At 54.9% G+C, this 13,551-nt stretch overlaps 6 protein-coding genes across 6 annotated transcripts; 3 read left to right on the top strand and 3 right to left on the bottom strand.

Moving 5' to 3' along the window:
* Positions 1-45: 45 nt before the first annotated feature.
* On the bottom strand, positions 46-885 carry CHGG_06584 (uncharacterized protein; the record flags this gene model as incomplete). The annotated part of the gene is made up of 4 exons (XM_001222678.1): positions 46-260; positions 311-469; positions 527-672; positions 725-885. The coding sequence occupies 4 exons, from the start codon at positions 883-885 to the stop codon at positions 46-48; spliced, it is 681 nt and encodes a 226-aa protein (XP_001222679.1).
* Positions 886-1,435: 550 nt separating this feature from the next.
* CHGG_06585 (uncharacterized protein) lies at positions 1,436-2,791 on the top strand (the record flags this gene model as incomplete). Its single annotated transcript, XM_001222679.1, has 5 exons — positions 1,436-1,531; positions 1,592-2,308; positions 2,362-2,406; positions 2,475-2,552; positions 2,612-2,791. The coding sequence occupies 5 exons, from the start codon at positions 1,436-1,438 to the stop codon at positions 2,789-2,791; spliced, it is 1,116 nt and encodes a 371-aa protein (XP_001222680.1).
* Positions 2,792-3,157: 366 nt separating this feature from the next.
* Positions 3,158-4,167, top strand: CHGG_06586 (uncharacterized protein; the record flags this gene model as incomplete). Its single annotated transcript, XM_001222680.1, has 3 exons — positions 3,158-3,308; positions 3,360-4,100; positions 4,157-4,167. The coding sequence occupies 3 exons, from the start codon at positions 3,158-3,160 to the stop codon at positions 4,165-4,167; spliced, it is 903 nt and encodes a 300-aa protein (XP_001222681.1).
* Positions 4,168-6,193: 2,026 nt separating this feature from the next.
* CHGG_06587 (uncharacterized protein) lies at positions 6,194-9,564 on the bottom strand (the record flags this gene model as incomplete). The annotated part of the gene is made up of 5 exons (XM_001222681.1): positions 6,194-6,280; positions 6,361-8,340; positions 8,453-8,772; positions 8,821-9,443; positions 9,533-9,564. The coding sequence occupies 5 exons, from the start codon at positions 9,562-9,564 to the stop codon at positions 6,194-6,196; spliced, it is 3,042 nt and encodes a 1,013-aa protein (XP_001222682.1).
* Positions 9,565-10,351: 787 nt separating this feature from the next.
* Positions 10,352-11,506, top strand: CHGG_06588 (uncharacterized protein; the record flags this gene model as incomplete). Its single annotated transcript, XM_001222682.1, has 3 exons — positions 10,352-10,854; positions 10,915-11,374; positions 11,453-11,506. The coding sequence occupies 3 exons, from the start codon at positions 10,352-10,354 to the stop codon at positions 11,504-11,506; spliced, it is 1,017 nt and encodes a 338-aa protein (XP_001222683.1).
* A 154-nt stretch (positions 11,507-11,660) lies between these two features.
* CHGG_06589 (uncharacterized protein) lies at positions 11,661-12,829 on the bottom strand (the record flags this gene model as incomplete). Its single annotated transcript, XM_001222683.1, has 2 exons — positions 11,661-11,687; positions 11,777-12,829. The coding sequence occupies 2 exons, from the start codon at positions 12,827-12,829 to the stop codon at positions 11,661-11,663; spliced, it is 1,080 nt and encodes a 359-aa protein (XP_001222684.1).
* Between the last annotated feature and the right edge of the window lie 722 nt (positions 12,830-13,551).

A 13,551-nucleotide genomic window follows, 5' to 3' on the forward strand; every position in this document is an offset into this window, starting at 1 on the left:
ACCGATTCGAGTCCGTAGTGGTGGGCGTTGGTTGCTGGTTGGAAATCAAAGCCCGGCGGCAATCAATCTCTCAGCGACTGTCATCGGGTCGCGAGTCAAGTTGCGCTTGGACAAGGGAAGCTGGGGATTGCGGCGACCAGCCACATAACGGTAGCCCGGGTACATCTCCTTGTGAATGCGATCCTCCTCGTCGGCCAGGGCCTTGAAGCGGGCTTTGACATGGGGCTCCTCGGACTGCCAGGTCCGCGCAACAATCTGTGCTGTTGGGTGTCAGCACTGCACAGCGACAAGAAAGCAGGAAAAGGCTCACAGATGCAGGCAGCCGTCACGCCAGGGTTGGAAGCGTGGATCTTGGCGGACATCCACTGACGGTAGATAATGAACTGATTGCGAGGCCGACGGATGCGCAGCTTGGAAATCTTCTGATGCTTCACGCCCTGGGGCCCGGTCGGCACCTCGGGGACAAGATCTGGTAAATAGATTAGGTCTCGGACGGCATGGATTGAGATGCCCAAACTCTACTTACCGGGCACAGAGATGCGGATTTCGGTGGACTTGATGACCTGATAGGCATTTTTGTCCAGAGTCTCAGCATAGGGGGCGCTGGTGATCCAGTACTGAGTGGAATCCTTGGGGCGGACAATGACAGCGTGTTTGCCATCGTTGAATTTCCTGAGGAAAGTTAGCTGGCTGAATACCGGCGAGTTGAATGGGTTAGACTCACTTGAAGTTCTCGAGCGCAATGCTCAAGATGCTAATGGCACCAGCTTCATCATCGGTATTGGCGGTGCACTGCACAATCATTTCGTTTCCGTTGAAAACGAACGCCAGAGGAGAGGCGTCCTCAATGGCCGTCAACTTGGTACCGGTGATGCGAGAGGCCATTGCTGCTGTGAACTGGGAAAGTCGAGTTGATTGTCGCTAGAGGTTTGGGGAAACAATGCGAGGTCGCTGGAAACTTGTTGGTTGAGTCGTGAGTTTGGCTTACCGATGAAAAGTCTGAATGGGAGAGTCGTCTCAGAATGACGAGAGAAAAGGGAACTGAATTGGAAGTAAAGTTGAGAACTTGGAGGCAACCTTTTTCGAAAAGCAGTTGTGGGCTAAAATTTGGGAATCGGAAAATCCTCCGAACTTCGCCCCATTGAGGGTTAGTATTGTCATCGTAGAACAATAGTAAGTGGAAGCACAGACAATCCCGAATAACTTCCGTACAATACTAAGGGCGCAAGCATTGTGTGCAGCGAATTGAGGAGCCCCAACCCCATCCAACCTCCTTCGTAGCTTTGAATTTCCTCCGTGTCACTTCCATTCCCACTTCCTGATGGCCAGGGACAGACATCATTGCCGCAAGAAGAAACAACATGAATCGTTGAGCGAGTTCACCTAAAACGAAATCATTGGGATCCGGCTGAGATCAAGAACAGCGTCAAGAACCATGGCCGACCGGCATCGCTCCAAGATTGTATCGTTCCTAGGGAACCAATCTTCTCGCACTCGCGAGATACAAATGGACCGTCGTGCGCTTGGTCTAGTGAGTATCTATTTAGGGTCGTGAGGGACCACGCTAACGCATCTGCTTGTTATCATCCAGGCCGTTCTGCGTATGCAAGCGCAATACACTCGCTCCGTCATCGCGACGGAAATCGAGAAGTTCGAGACCTCCTTCGAGGAGATCCTGCAAACAGCCAATATATTTTTGGTAACCACAGAGAGAGTTTCAAACTCTCCTTCTCTGGTGATTATTGACCAGCCATCCGTGGTCAAGACCGTTTGCCAGTTCCTTGCGGCGTCAAACGCCATTCTCGAATTTCTCGACTTCCAGCAGAAGAGAACCGGCTTTGCATCAGGAGGGGACGAGTCTCTAGAGAGACAAGTCAAAGAAGCCCAACTTCTAGTGAAAGAGCTCCTCACCACCCTTTTTCTTCATAAAAAAGCCGAAACATACCCAGGGAAGGAGTGTGGCCTGACTTACAACGAGGATGTCAAGGTCTATGGCGGGTTCATTCTCCACAAGTATGGTCATGTTGATCAGAGCGACGTCCCCGATCCAGAGGACGAGGATGAGGACGTGGAGAAGCTGGTGCAATACTGGCACACAGAGAACTTGGTTCATCCATTGAGACATGTTCCAGGCACTGCATGGCACAAGTTCTTTGGCAACCTTCAGCCAGGCCCAATCGTGAGCCCAGAGCTGTTTAGGGAGCGCAAACCACAGCCGTACTTCAAGCTCATGTTCCCGACTACCATCACCTGGCTGAAGCCCGAAATCTCCCGTGATTATGATAATTATCGCGAGATGTTCGAGAGAGTAAGGTTGTGATCATGGAGCAAGTCGACGAGTTTGCTAACACGGTGCAATAGTTTCATCGAATCCCTGGGCCACGTCTCTCAGAGTTCGTCAGAGGAGTGAGTACACCTTACCTTTTCGCAAACGCATTGCTAACCAGCGCTAGTCCAAAACCAGACGGATCCAGCGCCGCCTGTCCCATTATTTCAGAGGATGGAAGAGAACTGAGGAGGCAATCATCCTGTGTCTTGAAGATATGAGCGAGGTACGTCACATCTTCGGACATTTACGCACTTGATCACAAAGCTGATTGTGACCAAATAGACTCCTTGCCCGGAATATGATCTCTTGGGTCGCTCAAGGCCCGAGGCGTTGAATGCCGAGATCAATGCACCGGAGCTGGCAGGGATTGCTTTGTTGGGAGACGATATCCCCGATGTCCCCATTTTCTTGGAAGGGGAAGTCCGGAAATACTGTCTCGAGTTTGACGGCCAGTGGAGTTAAGATACTTCAAACTCCATGGGCCTTGTCTTAGAGTTAAGGACCGCAGCTATTTCGCGTGCTTGGAGAAGCTAGTTATTTTGACAAATGAGCCCATTTCGCATAACCATCATCAGAATATGATAGCACCCGAGTGACCAGGAGTGGACAAAGAAGTGATTAACTAAGAGCGTATGTCGCCTTAGGTAAGCGTACTGACCTTTGACCTCCAATTAAATACAAACACACGGTTGGCGCTTTACCTCCCGCATTCCTCGAGAGCCCTAAGTTTCCCTCCTGTCAGAACAATAGCTGGCAGTCACCGCGGAAAAAAAAATCATCGAGCTTTTCGACCCTCGACACTGTAACGCGCTGCACCATTAAGCAACAATGGCGGGCGTCAACCAGATCATCGAAACCTTTGAAGGGCTTCCGCCTGGAGATCGCGAGACGACAATGAAAGCGCTCTCAACCATGATGCGGACTGAGAATCAGCGTCAACCCGCTAAAAAGAAGGTCAACGGGTTCATGGGTTACCGCGGTACGTTAGATAAACGCAAGATATTGTGTCGGTTGATCTAAGATTCTTTAGCATACTACTCATCGCTGTTCTCCCAGCTCGCACAAAAAGACAAGTCGCCTATTATGACGATGCTCTGGAGAGAGGATCCCTTCCACAAGGAGTGGGATTTCATGTGTGCTGTGTATTCGGTGATCAGAGAGTTTCTGTCAGACGAGAATATCACGCTGCAGAACTGGATTCAGTTTGCCATCAAGCACATGGGCATTGTTATCCGCGAGAGCTACTTGGCGGCCCTAGGCTGGAAACTGATACGGCTCGACGATGGCACACACAAGGTTGAGCGCACCGAGGTTCGAGCTGTTCAGAGCTATCTCCAGCCGATGAATGGCCTTGGCCTGTTCATTAACTGCCTCAATGGCGGCCTGCCCGTTGCCAACCCGCTCCCGATCATCGCAAAGCTCACCGACTTGACCAACGACGTCATTTGTGTCAACACTCAGTCCGGGGCTGCCACGAGATTGACAAACACCATGGAGAGCTTCCGCCAACTTGCAAAGAATAACCCGCATCTAGCCATGTCGGCGCTTTTTCAAGTCCCCACAGCTCATCCGCTCATCTCCCAAGGCGTCACCGTGCACCAACTCCCCGACCTTGCGGCAACCGAGCCCTTTTTTACCGCCCAGAGCGAGGATCCGGAGCTGGATGCGATGCTAGACAGGATCTTCCAGGGTGAAGGCAATGGCAGTCCCGGCAACCAGGCCAAACCCGGAAACCAGTTCTACGCGATGGGAATGGAGAATGGCGCATCGGGTACGTATCACCAACTTCAGAACAACGACTAGACCTCACTGCTAACAAAATCGCAGGTTTCAATTGAGACGCCCGCCTCCTGGTTAGCAGCAGACAAGTGTGACAACTCGGCACGAATGCACGAGGAGCCAAGCTAGCCAGCGGGGTGAGGCGGAGAACCCAACCGCGAAGAACCATTCGCAGCCTGACAACATTCGACAAAAAATGGTTCAAGGGAATGAGATTGCCGCGTAATTCGCCAAGCTTAGGTGCCGTCTGAGGCATCTTACATTCCTAGTCCGGGTGGCTGGCAAGCCTACGGCAGCCTGCCGAAGTTTCTGAGACAATCGGTTGTCTGTTGCCACCATTTCCCACAAGACGAGCATTTTCCAATATCACAGCACCCACATGCGGAGAAGCGAAATAGAGGACCACGAGGAGGATAAAAGGACAAATGCGGATGAAGCGGAAAGGGAGGCAAAAGATTTGCCCCTCAAACAAAACAACGCATCCCCCTCTCGGTGTCTCGACCTCACTCGTTTCCCCTCTTTTTCTGCGGCCAAAATCCCCTATGTAGACTAAAAGGCCCCCCGTACACAGTAAAAATGATGAGTGAACAGTTCGCACATATCACGCTGCAAGAGAGGTGTCAGACCCCGTCAGTTATAAGACACGGCGGCACGTCGGAAGCGACCTGTCGTCGATTTAAAGCAAGTTTCTCCACTCCACTAGTTAATGCATATCGATCTGCGGGCCAATCTCCTGCTCAGCCGCAGGCCGCTTTGGGCTTTTGGACTGGGGGCATTCCCGGTTTGGGCGATGCTGTGGATCCTCCCGGTCCATTTTCCTGCAGCGGCGCGGGGTGGAACCGTGGGAGCCATCTTGTGGTTGGACCCGGATCCCGGCCGTTGGCTCCTGCATGTTGGTTTTTGATGGGTACCTGATGTTGTGCTACTGGAAGTTATGTAGGCCACTGATGCATCATCATGTTTATGTCTTGTGACGGCCGTTGCATGCATTGCGTGCTGCGGAACCCGCGTCCGAGTCATGTAATGTATGTAGGTATGGATGGATGTACTCGCGCCCCAGATTATGCCGAGGGCGAGAAGGATCACCAACACAGAGCGGGAATTGGCGGGGAAGGGCGAGCCCGAGCCCGAACAATTTCGGGCGCCGCCAAAGCGAGCGTTTTCGGCTGCCTTGCAGAATTTCCTGCAACGGCCATTCGTGTGCAGGGGTGTTCGGGAAGGAAGGCTGGGATGGTAGGGTTAGGGCTGAGGGCTTGTTTGCTTTTTTTCCCGATCAGCTGACGACGTGCTTGCTGATGGGCAAGTATCATGCAATGCGAACCGAAAGGGGCACGCAGAGCCCCCAGTGCCCGGTGGTTGCGGCGTACTGTGGGAGGAAAAAGGCTGCCGGCGGTTACGGCACCCTTTCCGAGGCCCCATTTCCCGTTTACATACATATATGTGCATACATCGGAGCGAAGCCGACGGGAGGGTTTATTTCCGAGACTGCTCGATGCCGCGTCATACACGTAGCCGACGATGCACAAGATCGGTGGTTTCTACATATTAGATACACACCACACCGCAGATCATGCAGACTTTATACATCGAGCTGACAAGTTTTGCGGGGGTCCGGAGCGGGATGCGAGGGTGGGACGCGGGGAGGGCCGGTCGTGGAAGATGGTGAGGTTTGAGGGTCGGGCCGGGGGGGAGGGGGAGGGGGGGTGCTTACCCGGCGGCCAGCACCGGGAGATCGCAACGGTCCCGCCCTCGCCGCCATGACTGGGGATAGCAAGTTCGCCCTGTCGTTGGGCTTTTGAAAACAGGGAAATCTCGGAGGCCACTCTCGAGTAGCCCGAACAAAAGTAAACACACCTCGTGTCTCGTCGCGTATATGTTGCCAATGTTTGCCCACTCCCGGCAGCGAGGCATTCTCATCTCGACATCGAGCGGTAACTTCCGCCAGCACGAAAACACACGACGTGAACTGCCCAAGAAAGGTCTCCAGGAGTTGATCAAACTAAGTACGTCGAAGTGATGCCGAATAAACCCGAATCGCCGCTACCTTGCCCCGCGGCGGCCCCCAGTCCATACATACAAATACCCTTACTCCTCCTGGTACGAGATCTTGCGCATCTCGCCGAGCCGGTGACGGGCCGCAGACAGCGAGTTCTCTAGTTGAAGGATTTCGACCTGCGTTGCGGAAGCTTGGTTAGACAAATGGCCGGTAAAGCACCAAGATGGCGCGAATGACAAGAACGCGGAAAACATACCTGTTGCTCCATCTCGCGCACCTTGAACTCGTGCGCGCCCAGCTTGGAGTAATCCACCTGTTCCTCCCCGGCATTGCGATCCTTGATCATGGCCTGCACCTGGCGGACAAGAGAGCGGCAAGCGGCACCGACAGCCTTGCTGGCTTGCTCGAGGTTCTCCTGGCTCTTGCTCATAAAACCGGCCTTAACACGACTGGCGGCCACGAGCTGCGCTGTGGACGCCGCCACATCGTTTGACGCCACGATGAGCTGCTCGGGGCTGTTGCGGTTCGAGAGGACGCCGTCGGCCGTCTCAATCAGCGTGTTTGTCGACCCCGCGACCGCTTTGGCAGCCGAGATTAGGCCTTCTGTCCACCTGTTGTTCTTCTTGTAGAAGGCCGTGCGCGACGAGGAACCGCGCCCGGCTTGGACAATCTCCTGTTGTGTGACGGTGGCCGCCTTGATAAGCTGCGCAATGGCCGTGGTGATCGCCATGGCGGCATCCAGGATCGAGTCATGCACCCGAAGCTCGTAGGTGGAGTAGCCATCGCGAGGCTTGTTCTTGAGTTTATTCAAGCGGTCAACCGCGGCCTGAATGGCATCGGCCGCTCTGCTCAGTTCTTGGTCGACAACATCGCCCAGATCGCCTTTGTTGGCGAGCTTGCCGAAGCCCGGCGCAAACGTCTCTACCACCTTGTTGAGTTTCTGGAGGTTCATCTGAACATCATGATTGCTGTTGATTACCACGTCGGTCTTTTGCAGCGAGTCCATTCCCGCCAGTCGGAAACTCAGTAAACTGCGGAAGAAACTGACGGTAGCATGGGCAGATTGGCGCGCGCCGCTGATCATGGCGTCACCCTTCTTCTCGTCGGTGGCCAGACGTGTCAGACCCTTGGCGTTGCTGCAGACATCTGCAATGGCACCAGAAAACACGTTGACGTTCTTGATCAAATCCGCGTGAGTGCTGTTGGGCCCGTCCGCGATGAAGTTGTTGAACGACGTCGCAAACTCGGTGGCGCTGGCCGACGCCTTTTCAATTTGCGACAAGACGTAGGATGGAGAGGCGTTCTGGTTGCCCGCTTGCATGGTCGAGTCGAGCTCGTACATAGCATCGTCAACACGCTGCACTCCTGACTGGAGCACCGAGTCGATGATTTCGTTGATCTTGTCCAGTTGCCCGAGGACTAGGGCATCGATTTGGCCATCGAGCACCTGATCTGATGTGCCCTGGTTGTTTCTTAGCTCGTTAAGCTCAATCAAGGTCTGGTCCATGCCGGCCTTGTACACCTCGAGTTCTTCCTCCTTCTCACGGAGAAGCGCTTCGAGGTCCGAACTGCCGTCTCTCAGCTTGGATTGCGAGTCTTCTAGCGCCCGCGTCTTGTTGCGGAGCGCCTCTTCTAGATCCGCCATCTCGCGGTTGTACTTGGAGAGCATCGTAGAGAGCTCGTTACCCTTGCTCCGCTCCAGGTTGTCGGCGCGATCCAGGGCCATTCGGAGCTCCCGCTTTAACTTCTCCACTTCGTCCTTGTTGGATCCCGACACTCTATCCTTGTCATGGAGGGCCCGATCCCGCTCTCGGATCATGTCGGCTAGCTCGAGGTTCTTCGTCTTGATCTCACGCTCCAACTTCTCTCGTCGGTCAATCGCCTCCTGAGCAGAAGCGGCCTTGAGCTGCACCGACTTGAACTTTTGGAGCAGATCAAGGTGTTCGTGTCGGAGCTGGGAGTACAACTTCGCCAGAGCTTCATACTTGGTCCGCCAGGTATTGACCTGCTCCTGCAGCGCTCGAATCTGGTCATCCTTGCTTCCCACCTGCTGCCCAAAGTTGTTTTGCAGCTGCTGCAGCTCGCCTTCCAGGGCCTTGACACGTTGATCGTACTGCTGCAGCATCAGTTGGTCGCGCTCGTACTGCGCCCGCGCGTTGAGGTTCTCTTGCTCGAGCTCGGCCCAGCCGGCCCTGGGTCTGCCATTGCGCTTGCTGGGCCCGCAGCGCCTCCTGCTCTTGCTGCTGCTGTTCCATCAGCCGCCGCTGTTGCTCTTCAAAATCGCGCTGTGCCTGGAGTTGAGCTTGTTGTTGCGCAAGAAGCGATGCTTGTTGCTGGGCCTCCAATACCCGCTGCTGCTCTTCGTATTCTCGGTTTTGACGATCGATTTCGCTCTTCCAAAACTCGTTGATCTCATCGGGCTCCTCGGACTTCGGCGGCGGGGGAGGCGTTGGCTGCTTTTCAATCTCCTGCTTGGGTCGTGCCGGGAGGGCTGGCGCATTGTCGTCTTCTGCGAGCAGATTGGGCGCGTCTTGTGGTAGCTTGGGGATAGTGATGAGACTGGTGAGGTAGCGGAGATTGGAGCATTCGTAGTAAAACTTGACGAGGCGGTAGTGTTGAGCGTCGTATCTCCCGCGGAGCGGCTCGAGGGCGTCGTTGTCCCCAGTAGCTACATAATGTCAGCCATGTCCGGTGTTGCTAGAGAAAGGCAACCCACTAGAGTGCATCGCCCTCAGCATGCTGGTAATGAACTTGTAGATGCCGTAGCTCTCAGTGACGAGGGGCACTAGCGCAGAGATCCTGCACTCATTGTTGCCCACATTGCGGAAGTGGGAGAAGATTAGCTTTTGGAACTGATCAATCTTGTCCTGCAGGGTCATGAGGTCGGTGATGGTCTCGTAGCCCTCGTTCGGGTCGTTGATGGCCTTGAGGCTGATGTACTCCTCGTACTCGAAGGTGCCGTTGAATTCCGGGTGTTGTTTGTGGAACGAGAGCTTTGCGAGTAGGTAGTAGACGTATTCCTTGATCAAGGGGCCGTAACCGCGCATGCCCTCGCCGGCCATTCCCCGATTCAAGCTGTCGATCCACCCCCTGTTCGCCATTGCCTCTCTAAGGGTCACAGGGTGTCCCTCCTGGAGGACTTTGTGAACGGTGATCAGGGCCTTGAATGTCTGGACCTCGTCGGCGAGGATGGGCTGGACCTTGAGCCCAGCCCAGAAGGACAGGGAGGATTTGTGGTCCCATGTGTAGACGATGCAGCTCCGGACATGCTTGCGTTTTGGGGCCGATTCCTCGGGGCTCGTGGCCTTCTTGATGTTGATGGAAAGCTCGGCTTCGGATCTGCGGGACATGACTGGTTAGCCTACGATACTGGAGACTCGAGAATCGTCGACTGTTCATGGCGGAACGGGGTCGGGGCGCAAACGAACTTGGTATGGTCGAGGCTGCGTATGGTGGCCATGTTGGGCGCCTATCGAGTACCGCCGCGGTACTTGGTCGAATTGCAAATCGGAGGGGTTTAGGATAATGAGACAGCAAACGGCGCTGTACAAGTCAAATCATTTGTATGTATGTACTTTTGTAGGGTCGCGTCAGGGGCTCTCTGCAACAGCTTCGGGTGTATTAGCAACCCCGCGCAGCTTGACAGCGGACAGGAAAAGCTCTCTCAGGTAGAGCAGGTAATTTACGCCGCCAATTTTAGGGGCTTATCGAGAATAAAACAAAAAAAGGGTGATATTAGGAGGTGTTTGTTATGTAAATTAAACCGTGGAGTTCGAAGCTCGCCTCCCATCGTCGTCAGCCCGTCTTGGAAGTTGCGCGGCGATTACCTTGGCTGGGCGCCGGGCTGACCAATCATAGCGTTAGGGATGGAGTTGAGACGGTGGAGTCAGCGGGCACAAGGCTCCCTCACCCCGCCTAGGTATGCCCGCCACGGCGCCACTAGAGATGGGATGGAGGGGCGGGGCACTGCTTACTGTGTGTACATGAGGTACGATCTGAGGCTCCCGTCAACCGGAGGTGTCACGAGAAGGCCGCCTCGTTGGCCGGTCATTTGATGCTTGGAGTCTGGAACCGTCGCATCATCCCAACATCCACCCCAAACTTCGCCCGCCTTCAAAATCCTCAGATTCTTACAAACAACAAAATTCACTGGATACAAACCCTTTCCAACCATCCTATACCCCCCCTTTTCCCTCCATCCACCTGAATGTTGTACCCATCTTCCATCAACATCACCACCTACAACCATGAACATCATTTACTCAACAGTAAATAGCCTGCGCGACAGGTACACCCCTGCGAGCCATACCTCAACCTTCCGAAACACGGGGGAGATTACACCAGAGGAGTTTGTCGCCGCCGGTGACTACTTGGTTTTCAAGTTCCCATCATGGACCTGGTCCGATGCCGAAACGCCCGCCAAGCGCGTTGCCCATCTCCCACCAGAGAAACAGTACCTGGTAACACGAAACGTTCCGTGCCACCGCCGTCTAAACGACGACTTCGCTGGCGACGCGGGCCATGAAGAAGCCGTCGTCGAGGGAGGCAAGAACAGCGGCGATGACGGCTGGCTGCGGACCGGCGGCTTGGCAAGTTCTCAGCCACTCAAGGCGCGGGACGTACGAACGGTAGACGACGCCGGAAATGTGGCCGACCGGGGGGCTATCGATGACGAAGACGACATCCCAGACATGGAAGAGGAAGAAGACGACGAGGCCATCATCCAGGATGGCAGTCACGGCAAGCACAGGTGAGCGATCGCGATATGGCGCTGGACTGCGATGCGCAAATGCTAATTCGATTTCCGTAGCGGGAGCCGAACCTACTCGCTGTACATCACCTACTCGCCATGGTACAAGACCCCTCGGATGTACATGTTGGGCTACCAACCCAACGGCCAAGCACTTATCCCCCATCTCATGATGGAGGACATCGTTGGCGACTACAAGGACAAGACAGTGACCTTGGAAGACTTCCCGTTCTTTGCGACGAGTGTCAAGACGGCGAGCATACATCCCTGCAAACACGCGCCAGTCATGAAGACCCTCCTCGACCGAGCCGACGCGGCCCTCAAGCTGCGCAAGGAGAGGCAGAAGGCTGGCCTGGAAGTGGGCAGCAACCAAGGGCTGGAGGGACTGGAGGCGCAAGTTGTTAAGCTTGCTGTCAGCGGCACCGGTACCGATGTCGCCAACGACGCCAACGACGAATGGGAGGAGGTGCAGCATGACGCTGCCGACCAGGACGTGGCCATCCGGGTAGATCAGTATCTGGTAGTGTTTTTGAAGGCATGTTTCGATTCCCGCTTCGTGGCCCCTGTGGGTTTGAATCTTGACTGACACCTCGACCAGTTCATTGCGAGCGTGACTCCCGGCATTGAGCATGATTTTACCATGGGCGTGTAGTGTGCTTGTCGCAATCAATGTGCTTGTCGCGTCTTCGATGGTTCTCTTGTATTGGCGTGGCGTTTGCGGTTTGGATGCGAGTCATTTAGGCATAGATGGCGACGGGACGAGGATGGACGGATGAACTACTAGGGGCATATCAGTAGGCAGGTACCTAGGTAGCTAGGAGGCACCCAGCACGCTGGCAGCACAGATCAAGTAGGTAGTGGATACTGGTCATGACTAGACCAATCTTCATGACTCGTCCTCCCCATCTTCCTCTTCACTAACCTCCTCGCCCGCCTCGATGGCCTCTTGCCGTTTCCTCGCCGCCCGTTCCCTCTTCTTATCCAACAACTTCTGTAACCTCTTCGCCGCGTTAAACACCCCGTTCGTCCCCGCGCCGCACGCCGCGCAGCTCGGATCCTTCCGATATCGCTTCAGCGCGCACGCCTCACAAAAGTAATGCCCACACCGCGTCACTACCGGCGCCTTGTACGACTCTAAGCAAATGATACACGCAAACGGTATACCCTCCAACATCGCCGCCTCCTCCTCATCCCCATCCCCTCCGTCCTCCTCCCCCGCCAACTTCTTGTCCGCGCTCGCCACCACCGTGCCCCCAATCACCTTCTTTCCCTTGGTCACCGTCTCCCACTCCTTATCCAGCTGCCACCCGTGCGCATAGTCCTCGCGCGCGTGCAGGAACTTGCAGCCGTCGCCGAAGCCGCAGAAACCCGTAATCCGATAATCTTTGCAGATGTCAGGCGCCATGTCGGTGATGGTGACGGTGCGGATGTTGGTCGGCGCCTTGATGGGGCCGACGGTTCGCGCGGGCGGCCGGTCCGGGTTGTGCGCGTGGTAGCGCGTCTGGTTGGCGAGGCCTTTGTAGGTGCCGTCGGGGGCGGAGTTGTCGTTGGGGTTGGTGGAAGAGTTTTTCATGGCGCGGGTTGAGCCGAGGAGGTTGCGTGATGAGAGGGCAGTGGTGGCATCTTCGTCGTACCAGTTGCTTTGCTTGGTTGCTTCGAGCTTGCCGGTGTCGAGGGAGCGCGTGCGGTCGGCTTCGAAGACGGTCGCGGAGAGGTCGGTGTTGTTAGAGGAGCCGGTGGTGGCGCCTTTAGAGGAGGCGACTACCGCGCCAGTGTTTCGTTTCCTACGCTTTATTCTCTGGCCGGCCTCGTCTTCGGAGGAGGAGTAATCCGAGTCGTCGCTGTCGGCGGGTGGTGGTGTCGCTGCGCGTTTTCGGAGGTTGGCCTTGCCCTTTGCGCCGCGCTTCTTGAAGATGGCGACTGGCGCGATTGGCGCTGATGGCGCATCGCTAGGTGTTGTCTCTGCATCCGCCATATTGCTGGAGATGTGTGTAGTGTTTTGGGACGTGCTTCGGTGGCGATTCAGTGAAGTGTTATTAGTTATTTGTAACTAGTTACTTGGAAGATTCCATACGTTAGTTATGTAACTAACTAACATTGGCAAGACCAAGCAGGGTTATGTCATCATTGGTCCAGGCTTGGCGGTGGGTTTGGAAACCTGCAGGGTGTGAGTGAGCTGCTGAACAAAATGGCAGGACATTAGGAAAGAAATGACATGTCCTCAACGCTGCTTTATCACGCCGCCGGACCCCGAAGTTTCCAATTTAGTTTTCTCGTTCAATCATCAGACGCTGTCTCACACACTGTTCACTGCTTGCTCTACAACACCAACTCTTCTTCCACAGATCCCTTCCCCTTTTTCCTCGGCTTTTCAGACAAAACAGACTAGCGAGCGCCGTAATGCCATGCCCACAAATCTAATGATCGAATGATAATTGTGTGCCTTTTGCCTCACTAGTCTTTCGGTCTCGACGGTGTAGACAGGCGACGTTCTTGAACCACCAAGAAACGGCAACTAGTTGTTGAGGAAATATTCCGACCCGCCGAAACAAACACCTTGATAGAAACCCTTGAAACAAAGCCAAGCAGACTCCAACGCCATGTCCACAAGATTTGAGAAAACATGCGCCAAATGCTGCTTGGGGATAGCCGGATGGAGAGGGACGGGTTGCGCCGTGTTGGGGTGATGCGACACCT

Source organism: Chaetomium globosum, genomic scaffold (assembly GCF_000143365.1).
Source record: "Chaetomium globosum CBS 148.51 scaffold_3 genomic scaffold, whole genome shotgun sequence".
Classification (NCBI taxonomy): Eukaryota; Fungi; Ascomycota; class Sordariomycetes; order Sordariales; family Chaetomiaceae; genus Chaetomium; species Chaetomium globosum.